General features: G+C 38.8%; 1 protein-coding gene across 10 annotated transcripts in view; it reads left to right on the forward strand.

Annotated features, from left to right (window-relative positions):
• The window catches only part of PDE8B (phosphodiesterase 8B), a gene marked incomplete at its 5' end in the record, with an annotated part of 253,193 nt that overhangs the window by 209,666 nt on the left and 29,486 nt on the right, over positions 1 to 14,041 (forward strand). For all 10 annotated transcript variants that reach the window (XM_082651425.1, XM_082651433.1, XM_082651428.1 and 7 more), the window contains one exon: positions 11,490 to 11,532. In XM_082651425.1, coding sequence (XP_082507551.1) covers positions 11,490 to 11,532 — 43 coding nt within the window. The remainder of the gene's footprint in view (positions 1 to 11,489; positions 11,533 to 14,041) is intronic.

A 14,041-nucleotide genomic window follows, 5' to 3' on the forward strand; every position in this document is an offset into this window, starting at 1 on the left:
GCAGGCCGAGGGGACCAGCATTATCTGGGCACCCACCACGTGCTAGGCCAGTGGTTCTCAAAGTATGGCCACTGGATCAGCTGCCTCAGCCTTACAGAACTTGTTAGAAATGCAGCTTCTCAGGCCCTGACCTACACCTACTGAAACAGAAATTATGGGGGCCCAGCACGACAGATGTGTGTGTGTGGGTGTGTGTGTGTGTGTGTGTGTGTGTATGTGTATGATTTTTCTTCTTTTTTGGCTGCACCTCATGGCATGTGGGATTTTAGTTCTCCAACCAGGATCAAACCTGTACCCCCTGCAGCGGAAGCACGGAGTCTTAACTACTGGACCGCCAGGGAAGTCCCAGCAGTGTGGTTTTAACCAGCCTTCTATGTGACTCTGACATAAAAGACCAGCCTGAGAGCTAGTAGGCTAGGCATTTTGTACACATTCATTTAATCCTCTTAGATCCTAAAAAGTAGGCATTGGTCCCCATTTACCCGTAAGGAAACTGAGACTCAGTGAAGTTCATACGTTTACACAACTAAAAATGGAGATATCAGGAGATCTGTTGGCAATCCTATGATTTTTCAGCTTGAATCAGTGTTTCTCAAACTGTAATGTGTAATCAAATCACTTAGAGATTACATGTTAAAATGCAGATTCTGATTCAGAGTCTGGAGTGAGCCTGGGAGTGGGTGGAGTTAACAAGCTCCAGGTGTTGCCAGTGCTGCTGGTGCAGAGCACTCTGAGTGGGGAGGCATCAGGAATGGCAGCGTGGTCCCCAGACCTGCAGCCCTGGCCTCACCTGGGAAATTGTTAGAGATCCAATTCTAGGCAGAAGTTTGAGAATCACTATCATATTTCCATATTAGAAAACTCAGTATTTGCCAGGTATGAAGCAAAGTGGTGCTTACGTGGTACGTATTTGAAAGCAATTAAAAGAGAAGCTGGACAAGGGATAAAAGATAAAACATCTAAGCCTGAATGGTCGCTTGCATTAAGTGTTTTCCCATGAGATAAGCATAGAAAAATAATTATCACTGGGCTACATCATGAGAGTCCTTCTCTGTGTGAAGGCTTTTGCAAGTGCATGTTGAATGTAGGGCCAGTGGACACTAGTGAGAGAAGTAAGAGAAGTTTTGACCAAGGGATACCAGCCATATCTGAACATGCTAGATCGAAGACTGCACAAAAGGTTGTTTAAGTTTTTCCAAGAAAATACCTAACAGCACAGGAGATATTTATTTTCAGCAAATTAACAACAACAACAAAAAAGCAGCTTGAGATCCTTCTTTTTAATCTTGTGTAATCTTAAATATTCATATGCATTTTCATTTATATCAAACCAATGCATGTTGCTTTGATATAAGTAACATTTTAAATTACCATCAAGATAAAAGAGCAGAGGTGATGTTACTTTGAGTCTGTAAGGCTCATAAAATTAACCGAAGTGCGGAGATCTGACACGGAGCATCAATTGGTATCCAGGCAACTTCTCCTCTGTCTCGGTGCTATAGTATTTTGAGAAACCAGACTCAGAGTACGTGAGAACAACGACAACAACTTGTCCATGGCTTTGGGAGCTTACGTAAAGGTAACCATTGAGGACAGGGATCCAGAATGTTGCATGAGGCGTTTTCTTTCAGTGTTTGGAGAACACTGTTGGTGTTTGTTTGCTGTTTGGGAATTTTGAGAAGTGTATCTTCAAGTGGTTTTTGAAAATAGAGCAGATAGAAAGGATCTTTGATCTATGCATCAGATATTCATACCTTCTGAGGAAATACTCATCAAAGTATCTTCAGTAAAGAAAGATGATCAAAGAAATTCTGTATTAGACCACTCACACTATCATTTTCCTTGCATGTAAATGAAGGGAGGGTCTCGAATGACTCAGTTCCCATAATCAAGTTTCTCATCCAGCGTTCAAACTCCACTGCATTACTGAAGTCATGTCATTATACGTGAAAGCGTTGTTTTGTCATGAAGTTTTTGGTCAAGAATGTTCACCCTTAAAGATTTCTTACACTGATTATTTAAGAGAATAGTGCTTTTCTTCATCTTAACCAGGTTTTTACCCGTTTCATCATATTTGGGGTGGGGAAGACGCAAAAAACAAGCAAACAACACAAAGCCAAAGGTTGAAAACTCTGATCAAAGCCAGCACTCTTCTGTATAATCAAGAAATACTTCAAAGTCACTTATCATTCCTTTACAAATGTATGTACAGATATGAACAATCATTTTGTTTTTTAAATAATATCTACTGGGTTTTATCACTGCATTGATTACGATGAGAAACTTAACAAAGAATCTCTCAGGGGCGCAGCAACTGGTTCAGGGACGAGGGTGCACTCAGGTGTTTGATAGCCTTGATTTCTCACCATCACACCAGCTCTTTTGCTTGTCATAGATTTGACGCTATCAGAGCACATGGATTTTTTTTTAAATCACTACTGTATTTGCTTTTTTAAAAAAAAACACTCATTTTATGGAAAACTTCCTTATCAGTATTCTACCATGAAATGCTTTAGAGCCATCCGTATTAAGTATAATCAACAAAGACCAATATGATGGTCAAATCATTAACAACAGTGTTTTCACCACAAGCTATAAGGTAAAGAACCTGGTTAACCTCAGTTCTTATGGACTCATATTTACTGAACTTCTATGTGCAAGTAGTATGTTAGCACTCAGTATACAAAGGTAATCAAGTGAGACACAGCTCCTGCTAAAAGTAGGACTTACAGTTGGGAAGGATAACAAACAATCAAATAAGTACACAGTTATGAACTGTAAAAAAAACGCAATAAAGGAAAAGTCCATTGAGAACATAGGACACTAGGACTTAACCTCGTGAGGGACTGGGATGGGCAGGAAATACCCGGGAAGGCTTCCCTGAGAAACCACCGTTCAGCTAAGATCTGCAGGATAAATAGGCAAAAGGAAGAGAATGGGTTGGGAAGCTTTCTGGGCAAGAGTCACATGTGCAAAGGCTCTGAGGTAGTAAAGAACATGGAAAAATGAGAGGGATGGCAGTGTGGCCTGCAAGCTGAAAGCCCAGGACAGAGTAGCAGGGGTCAGTGGTGCATCTGGGGAGCTGGCAGGGGCCAGGGTGAGCACAGCCTCATAGCCAGGTTGTCAAATGGAGCTGACCCTGAGACCGATTGGGAAGTGTGAGTTTTAAGCAGGAGAATGACAGGATTAAATGTACAGTTTTGCAAGATTACACTCATTGAACAGTTGAGAATGGGTTAGGTTGTGAGGGTTATTGCTGAGGTTAGAGTTAGACGAGAGCTGATGGTAGCCTTGTACTCTGACAGAGGAGAGAAATGGGTAATCCCAGAGGTGTTTAGAAGTGAGATTTTACAGGATTTGATGATGGACTAGTCATGAGGATGAGAGAAAAGAAAGCATCACGGATGACCCCCAGGCTCACATACTGGGAACCTGGTGATTTTAATTACGACTGATGCCTCGTATGACTGTCATTCCGTGATGACAAAAGCAGATTCAGATATTTCTACCAAATGCTATTCACACTCTCCCAAGGTGATTCTGAAATGAATGTTGAAGGAGGTATCTAGTATTTATTTGCTTGTTAGCTTGTTATTGTTGTGATCCTGGCCTTGACTCATTATTTTTTTAACATCTTTACTGGAGTATAATTGCTTTACAATGGTGGTTAGTTTCTGCTTTATAACAAATTGAATCAGCTATACATATATCACCATATCTCCTCCCTCTTGCGTCTCCCTCCCACCCTCCCTATCCCACCCCTCTAGGTGGACACAAAGCACCGAGCTGATCTCCCTGTGCTATGTGGCTGCTTCCCACTACCTATTTTACATTTGGTAGTGTATATATAAGTCCATGCCACTCTCTCACTACATCCCAGCTTACCCTTCCCCCTCCCTGTGTCCTCAAGTCCATTCGCAACGTCTGCGTCTTTATTCCTGTCCTGCCTCTAGGTTCTTCAGAACCAATTTTTTTTTTTGATTCCATATATATGTGTGAGCATACGGGATTTGTTTTTCTCTTTCTGACTTACTTCACTCTGTATAACAGACTCTAGGTCCATCTACCTCACTACAAATAACTGAATTTCATTTCTTTTTATAGCTGAGCAATATTCCATTGTATATATGTGCCACATCTTCTTTATCCATTCATCTGTCGATGGACACTTAGGTTGCTTCCATGTCCTGGCTATTGTAAATAGTGCTTCAGTGAACATTGTGGTACATGACTCTTTTTGAATTATGGTTTTCTCAGGGTATATGCCCAGTAGTGGGATTACTGGGTCGTATAGTAGTTCTATTTTTAGTTTTGTAAGGAACCACCATATGGTTCTCCATAGTGCCTGTATCAATTTACATTCCCACCAACAGAGCAAGAGGGTTCCCTTTTCTCCACACCCTCTCCAGAATTTATTATTTGTAGATTTTTTGATGATGGCCATTCTGACTGGTGTGAGGTGATACCTCATTATAGTTTTGATTTGCATTTCTCTAATGATTAGTGATGTTGAGCACCCTTTCATGTGTTTGTTGGCAATCTGTATATCTTATTTGGAGAAATGTCTATTTAGGTCTTCTGCCCATTTTTGGATTGGGTTGTTTTTTTGATATTGAGCTGCATGAACTGCTTGTATATTTTGGAGATTAATCCTTTGTCAGTTGCTTCACTTGCAAATATTTTCTCCCATTCTGAGGGTTGTCTCTTCATCTTGTTTATAGTTTCCTTTGCTGTGCAAAAGCTTTTAAGCTTCATTAGGTCCCATTTGTTTATTTTTGTTTTTATTTCCATTTCTCTAGCAGGTAGGTCAAAAAGGATTTTGCTGTGATTTATGTCAGAGTGTTCTGCCTATGTTTTCTTTTAAGAGTTTTATAGTGTGTGGCCTTACATTTAGGCCTTTAATCCATTTTGAGTTTATTTTTGTGTATGGTGTTAGGGAGTGTTCTAATTTCATTCTTTTACATGCAGCTGTCCAGTTTTCCCAGCACCACTTATTGAAGAGGCTGTCTTTTCTCTGTTGTATATTCTTGCCTCCTTTATCAAAGATGAGGTGAACATATATGCATAGGTTTCTCTCTGGGCTTTCTATCCTGTTCCATTGATCTATATTTCTGTTTTTGTGCCAGTACCATAATGTCTTGATTACTGTAGCTTTGTAGTATGGTCTGAAGTCCGGGAGCCTGATTCCAACAGCTCCATTTTTCTTTCTCATGATTGCTTTGGCTATTTGGGGTCTTTTGTGTTTCCATACAAATTGTGAAATTTTTTGTTCTAGTTCTGTGAAAAATGCCATTGTTTAGTTTGATGGGGATTGCATTGAATCTGTAGATTGCTTTGGGTACTGTAGTCATTTTCACAATGTTGATTCTTCCAATCCAAGAACATGGTATATCTCTCCATCTGTTGGTGTCATCTTTAATATCTTTCATCAGTGTCTTATAGTTTTCTGCATAGAGGTCTTTTGTCTCCTTAGGTAGGTTTATTCCTAGGTATTTTATTCTTTTTGTTGCAATAGTAAATGGGAGTGTTTCCTTAATTTCTCTTTCAGATTTTTCATCATTAGTGTATAGAAATGCAAGAGATTTCTGTGCATTAATTTTGCATCCTGCTACTTTACCAAATTCATTGATGAGCTCTAGCAGTTTTCTGGTAACATCTTTAGGATTCTCTATGTATAGTATCAGGTCATCTGCAAACAGTGACAGCTTTACTTCTTCTTTTCCAATTTGGATTTCTTTTTTTTTTTTCTCTTCTCTGATTGCCATGGCTAAAACTTCCAAAACTATGTTGAATATTAGTGGTGAGAGTGGGCAACCTTGTCTTGTTCCTGGTCTTAGTGGAAATGGTTTCTGTTTTTCACCATTGAGAATGATGTTGGTTGTGGGTTTGTAAAATATGGCCTTTATTATGTTGAGGTAAGTTCCCTCTATGCCTACTTTCTCGAGGATTATCATAAATTGGTGTTGAATTTTGTTGAAAGCTTTTTCTGCATCTATTGAGATGATCATATGGGTTTTATCCTTCAGTTTGTTAGTATGGTGTATCACATTAATTGATTTGCATATATTGAAGAATGCTTGCATTCCTGGGATAAACCCCACTTGATCATGGTGTATGATCCTTTTAATGTGCTGTTGGATTCTGTTTGCTAGTATTTTGTTGAGGCTATTTGCATCTATGTTCATCAGTGATATTGGCCTGTAGTTCTCTTCTTTTGTGAACATCTTTCTCTGGTTTTGGTATCAGAGTGATGGTGGCCTCGTTGAATGAGTTTGGCAGTATTCCTCCCTCTGCTATATTTTGGAAGAGTTTGAGAAGGATAGGTGTTAGCTCTTCTCTAAATGTTTGATAGTATTCGCCTGTGAAGCCATCTGGTTCTGGGCTTTTGTTTGCTGGAAGATTTTTGATCACAGTCTCAATTTCAGTGCTTGTGATTGGTCTGTTTATATTTTCTATTTCTTCTTGGTTCAGTCTCGAAAGGTTGTACTTTTCTAAGAGTTTGTCCATTTCTTCCAGGTTGTCCATTTTATTGGCATATAGTTGCTTGTAGTAATCTCTCATGATCCTTTGTATTTCTGCAGTATCAGTTGTTACTTCTGCTTTTTCATCTAATTCTATTGATTTGAGTCTTCTCCATTTTTTTCTTGATGAGTCTGGCTAATGGTTTATCAATTTTGTTTATCTTCTCAAAGAACCAGCTTTTAGTTTTATTGATCTTTGCTATTGTTTCCTTCATTTCTTTTTCATTTATTTCTGATCTGATCTTTATGATTTCTTTCCTTCTGCTAACTTTAGGGGTTCTTTTGTTCTTGCTTCTCTAATTGCTTTAGGTGTAAGGTTAGGTTGTTTATTTGAGACATTTCTTGTTTCTTGAGGTAGGGTTGTATTGCTATAAACTTCCCTCTTAGAACTGCTTTTGCTACATCCCATAGGTTTTGGGTTGTTGTGTCTCCATTGTCATTTGTTTCTAGGTATTTTTTTATGTCCTCAGTGATCTCTTGCTTATTAAGTAGTGTATTGTTTAGCCTCCATATGTTTGTATTTTTTCCAGATTTTTTCCTGTAATTGATATCTAGTCTCATAGCATTGTGGTCAGAAAAGATACTTGATACGATTTCAATTTTCTTAAATTTACCAAGGCTTGATTTGTGACCCAGGATATGATCTATCCTGGAGAATGTTCCATGAGCACTTGAAAGTGTATCCTGTTGTTTTTGGATGGAATGTCCCATAAATATCTATTAAGTCCATCTTGTTTAATGTATCATTTAAAGCTTGTGTTTCCTTATTTATTTTCATTTTGGATGATCTGTCCATTGGTGAAAGTGGGGTGTTAAAGTCTCATACTATGATTGTGTTACTCTTGATTTCCCCTTTTATGGCTGTTAGCATTCGCCTTATTTATCGTGTGCTATGTTGGGTGCATAAATATTTACAATTGTTATATCTTCTTCTTGGATTGATTCCCTTCATCATTATGTAGTGTCCTTCTTTGTCTCTTGTAATAGTCTTTGTTTTAAAGTCTATTTTGGCTGATATGAGAATTGCTACTCCAGCTTTCTTTTGATTTCCATTTGCATGGAATATCTTTTTCATCCCCTCACTTTCAGTCTGTATGTGTCCCTAGGTCTGAAGTGGGTCTCTTGTAGACAGCATATATACAGGTCTTGTTTTTGTATCCATTCAGCCAGTGTGTGTCTTTTGGTTGGAGCATTTAATCCATTTATGTTTAAGGTAGTTATCGATATGTGTCTTCCTATGTTACCATTTTCTTAATTGTTTGGGGTTTGTTATTGTAGGTCTTTTCCTTCTCTTGTGTTTCCTGCCTAGAGACGTTCCTTTAGCATTTGTTGTAAAGCTGGTTTGGTGCTGCTGAACTCTCTTAACTTTTGCTTGTCTGTAAAGGTTTTAATTTCTCCTCGAATCTGAATGAGATCCTTGCTCGGTAGAGTAATCTTGGTTGTAGGTTTTTCTCTTTCATCACTTTAAATATGTCCTGCCAGTCTCTTCTGCCTTGCAGAGTTTCTGCTGAAAGATCAGCTGTTAACCTTATGGGGATTCCCTTGTATGTTATTTGTTGGGTCATAGTGTAGGCATATGTTTAATTTTGTAAGAAACTACCAGACCTTTTTCGTAGTGTCTGTACCACTTTAAACACCCTCCAACATGTGAGAGTTCTACTTGTTCCACATACTTGACAGAATATCCTTTTTAGACATTCTGGTGGATGTGTAAAGAAAATATCGTCTTAAAATGATTATTCTTTAAGAGGAAAACAATCAAATGACCCTGAAATCACACATACACGCACGTGTACACACACACACCCAGAATTCGTAGTGCTTTTGAGCCAAGCATAATCAGGTATCTGTACACAAAGCATTTAGCACAAGGACAGTAACACTTGTGGGAACCTATAGTATTTTAAGGAATTAAAAGATTGGAATTATGATTTTTTTTTCCCAAAAAACAGGCTATAAGCTTCCAAGGCCTTGCTAAGAAATTCCAGCTTTGAGCTCTGGCAAGAGTGGCACAGGCAAGGCCAGCAGTATTCACATTGCAGAACCTTAGTGCTGAAGCCTGGGGGACACATGATATCAGAATTCTTAGTCATTACTGTATGCATTTCCATTACAAAAGGGAAAACAAAAACACTACACTCTGGAGAGATTGGCTGACGTGTAACCATTGAATTACGATTTCTTTTCTTTGCTTTAGCATGCATGTGACAAAACCTATCGATAGCAGAGATTGAAACCCTCCCCAAAATTACACAGAAAATTGTATTCAGACACATGCCCTTCACTGAACCCAGGGATATTGTCCTCAGACCCCAGTTTAACAAGCTTGCGCCGGGGCTTCCCTTCTGGGGCCTGACTGTAGAGAGCAACGTGACAAAGAGAAGTGGTTTTAGATGGAGAGAGCTGGGTTTGAAATTGGGATCTGCTGCGTGCTAGCTGTGTGGTTCAGACAAGCCCCTCAACTTCTCGAAACCTCAGCTTCTGCATCTGTCAGAAGGAATGACAACCTTTCCTCCTTTCAAGGGTGCTGTAATGACTAGATTGTAAATGTAGAGCTGCTAGCACCGTGCAAACATGTAAGAGATGGCTGCTTTGGTCACAGGAGAAGTGGTTCCTCCTCTCTTCCTGCCCACAGGCCTCTCCTGGCTGCCCACCAGAGAGTGCCAAACTACAGGACCACTCGTTCTCTGTATTTCTTCAGTGAACCTGACTGAGAATTATGAGGAAATAATTTTGGGTTTTTTTGTTTTGTTTTTTTTTGCGGTAAAAAAACACTGCTGTGGCCTCTCCCATTGCGGATGGAGCGCAGGCTCCGGACGCGCAGGCTCAGTGGCCATGGCTCACGGGCCCAGCCGCTCCACGCCATGTGGGATCTTCCCGGACCGGGGCACGAACCCGTGTCCCCTGCATCGGCAGGCGGACTCTCAACCACTGCGCCACCAGGGAAGCCCTGAGGAAATAATTTTAATAAAAGCATTCATACCAAGTTATAAATGATGGGTGGGTTTAGCCTTCCAAGAAGAAAATTGTAATTCTAAAAGAATTGTTTTCATTCACATGAATCTTTGGTTGTAAAAGGAGGTATCTGGGAGAGGCAGGAAGATAACCTGAGTTGGAAGCTTCAGTAAAAACCTAGCACTGCTGGGGTGTGATGGGCAAACTGTCCTCAGGCACTGCTCTTACCACAGAGGATTGTGAAGGGAATTATGACCTGACACAGCCCTGCAGAACCTCTGCGTGCAAAGCAAGTGGTGATTGGTTGTTTGAGGAGTACTTCCAGTTTCTGCTGCTGTCCCTAACGAAGAGCCCATCAGAGACAGATGAGCCAATTGAGGGCCACAGGTTTATGGGGATGCAGCGTGCTCAGCTCAGAAATCGCTGAATGCAACATCCTGTGTGGAGAAAGTCCAGAGCCACCTCAGCAGACAGACCCGGTACCTCTCCTCTCCCCTCCTCCCTGTCCCCTCTTCTCCCTTCAGGGGCAGGTGCACATTTCCGACCCAAAGGCAGGGTTGGACTGTGCATCTGCTGGACCTTGGGCTTCATCTAGTTCCGTCGAGACTAGATGGAGCACAAAGCCTACACTGACCTCCTAGGAGGCCCACAGTTCAATCAGCTGGCCTGCAGAAGTCAACGAAAGACAAGAAAGTGGCCATGGGGCTTTGTTCCTAAAGGAGAGATGTATTGTGAGTCAAAGAGAAAAGCTAAGCATTTAAAGATCACTTGCTTTTGAGCTGAAGCTGACTGAGAAAAAGTTGTATTCATTTGGTTATCAGAAATTCATACTGCACTCAGTAGCTTTGTAGCAAATGATCTTTATTTGTAAAGAAAAAACATAAAACAGTTGTTCACAGAAGAAATAAAAAGTTCCCACAGTTACGGGATAAATAAGCCACAGCCCTTAGTCACATATAAGGCCAAGATCTCACACAGGCTGGCTGTGTAATTTTTTCTGTAATTATGTGGAATGAACTGTGCAGAATAATTCATACAAAACCCCTATTTTAACACTTCAGTTTTACATGATGATTTTTCAATGGTTCAATCAAGCTGGAACATTTTACTGTATCTGAAATATATGGGACTTCTGGCTGTTACAGTTGATGCTGCTAAACATACTAATCTTCCCCCCATAAACAGTCCTACATACTCATCTGTCTTGTTTTTCAGGTTAATTTATTCCATTCATTCAGTGCTTACAAATGTGTGATGGTTTGAGAAACTGGAAGTAGGTGGATTTAGCAGCAAAGCAGCATGATTATAATCATGATAAAGCTAGGTGTGCCCCAGTAACAGTGTCTTAGTTATAAACACCAGAAATACAGAACCCCCAAAGAAAGCATATTTATTATTTCTAATGTTAATAACTGCACTAAACATTTGACAGATATGTACTGAGCATTAGCCCAAAAAAATTGATACCGAGAAAGAACTAGGTGCAAAATTGAATCTAAAGTTCAGACTTTATGAAGAAACATTTAGTAAATTGACTGTCTATAACTGAAGTGCATTTGAAGAGCTTTGGGGGAAAGTTTTTTAATATCCTAGGCTTAAATTTAGATTGCTTTTATATTACAGGAAAAATGTATAGCATGTCTGAAATATAAACAGAGTACATATAAAAATCTTAAATTTTGTTTTAAATTTTGGTTTTTTGTCTTTCTGCATTTCTGCAGACTGTCAAAATGAGAACAGCTGACTGGAGATCTAGACGTCTTGCTTAGAAAGTGTATCCCTTGGGTATCTCCCTGCTGTCAGGCTCAAGCATTCTATAAGTGTCTGGATGTAACAGAGAATTTGTAGTATTATCAGCTGGTGTCCATCTTTCATCTGTTCATATTATCTGTGCAACTTCTTGTTTTCTTGAATTTTTCAGAGTTTTTAATGAAATTGTTTGGCTGGAAATGTAACTAATACCATATTTTAAATCTCTTTTTCTTGCTTTACCAAACTTCTGAACAACTTTAGATTCACAAGGTTCATCGTGACTCAGGAGATAATTCTCAAACAGGTGAGAATACTTCAATTTCACTCATACATACTCAGGTGGAATTTGTGGGTTCAAGTCTATGAATCACTCTGAAGAAGTCTGGATTGACAGTCACCACCCCAGAACTTGGATTGCTGATATCTGAGTGCTGATACTGAAAGGTCTGAGAGCGAGGTTAAAAGCAGGATCCCTTAAAAAGCTTTGAATCTTCATTCACGGCAACCTTTTCTACTGAATGCCTTCTTCATCCTGGTTTCTTTTGCTGACTAGAAACCATGGAGAGCAAGATAAACTGAAAATAGAGAGTGGCCTGAAAGTCCAGGGGACACACATTATTATACCATAGTTAGTCTTCGCTTTCTTTGCAGCAGTCAGTGACTACATACAATTAGAAGATGTGAATGGGCCCTCGCCAGGCAGTCAGGAGCAGCAAATCACCATTTCAGCTGCCCACATCCTCACATCATACCTTGAGCAAGACTCTCACTGCCTGACTCCTGGTTTCCTCTGCCATAAAAAGAGGAGGCTGCTAATGACTTCTACATTTGAAAGGTCTAGAATTCTTTGATCATTAGAGGGGAAAATCAGTCTGCTACCAAAGATTTAAAATTCTCGTTCCTGCACACACACCACACATTCTCCCCCTTGTTGGTGGCTTTCCCAGCCACTGAGGCATAAAGTTGGACCCTGGGCTGCTTACTTTAGTGCCTTTCCTGGATTCTAAAATGGACCATATTTTTACCTACTCAGAAAGATTTCATTTGCTCTTTCTGAGCTTCAGTTTCTTCATTTGTAAAATGAATTAACAATGCCTATGAGAATTAAAGGAGAAAATGTATATAATGTCTAGCAGTACCTGGCGTTTAACTGTTTGGTATCCTTCTCCTCTTCCCTCTACACTTTTTCTCTGTCTCTCTCTTTCACAGATGTTTTAGTTTATTTCTTTAACCTAGTGAGAGTATTATTTTAACTTACTTAAGAGCTTCTGAGTGTCAAAAACTGTTATAAGCATTTTCGTATCCTTTACAGTGCCCAGTATTGCCTTGCACATAATAGACACTCAATAAATACAGAACATTGATTAACTGAAACCATCCCATCTTGGAAAGCATAAGTTCCACCATTTATTAACTCTTGGACCTTAAGCTACCCACATAATCTCTCCAAGTTTAAATTTCCTCATCAGTAAAATGGGGATTGCACTATGTAGCTTTCAGAATTGTAATGATTATGTAAGATAATTACTATATTTAAAATAAATAGTAAGGCACAATGTCTGGTGCATAGTAGATGCTCAGTAAGTGGTAGCTATTTTTTTTTTTAATTCATGACACTGTATCCTTTTTTGCCATTGAGTATAGCTATTTGAATCTCTCTTATCCTTCTTTTCTCTGGTTTTAAAGTTCATTCCACAACATCTTTTGAGAGAATGAATAAATGAATTCTTTGATTTAAATGGCCTTTATTGAATAAATAATTTCTCCAAACTTTTAGTCTTTTCTATTGCTATAGATTTTCTTAATTTTAGCTGAGATAAAAGAAAGAATAAGCATTATCCATCTTTGAATAATTATTTCTAGTGAATGATTTAGAATTCAACCAGCCAGCCTGGGCTATAGCCTCCCTAGTTTAGTTTTATTTGGAAACTACATTTTGAGGAATTCTTGTGCTCTTTAATCCTGAATTTAATCTTAAATATTTAATAAGTTAGATTTAATTTGTTATCTGGTAAACAACTGTTAGGAATGTGTATGATTATTACATTCCTAAATGTAATAGGCTAAATCCAATGTCTTGCAAGTGACCACTATTATTTCCTCAGGGTTTGAAAGATGTAATATGATCTTAACAATATAATTTTATAGGTATCTTATAAAGAAGTACTGAAACTCAAATCCAAGGCTAGGAAAATTATTAAGGCAGGCTCTGAAAGAAAATTAGGCAAAGGGGTAGTAAAATAGTTTAAGTTAGGTATTTAAGACAAGGTCTTATGGCTGGCTATGTTGTTCAGATTAACTTTATAATAGTTCTGCCTTCCACTTTATGCTATATAAATATAATTCAAGTTTCATTACTGATTTAACCTTTTTAAAATTGAATCAGATGTTTAATGACATTAAAGTAAATGGTTAAAAAGGTGAGCTAAAGAAATATCTAAGACATACTATAAAGTGATAGCAAGTAGTAGAAAAATATTATAACATGATCCCACATTTGCTTAAAAAGAGGTATACATGCAGATGAACAAATGTAATTAATAATAGGCAAACATGAACTTTATATTTACTATGTAGCAGGCACTGTTCTAAGTGCTATCTATGAATTAACTTGTTTACATCTCACAACAGCCTATGAATGCGGTGCTATAACTATCCCCACTTTGCAGGTGTGGATACTGAGACACAGAGAAGGAACGTTCCCAAAGTTGCACAGTATTAGATGGCATAGTGGAGATTGGAGTTTTGGCAATTTGGCTCTGGAACTGGTTATCTTAGTTACTATGCTCTCTTGCACTTTTTTTGGTGTCGGT

Source organism: Grampus griseus (assembly GCF_964374135.1).
Source record: "Grampus griseus genome assembly, chromosome: 3".
In the NCBI taxonomy this organism is placed as follows: domain Eukaryota; kingdom Metazoa; phylum Chordata; class Mammalia; order Artiodactyla; family Delphinidae; genus Grampus; species Grampus griseus.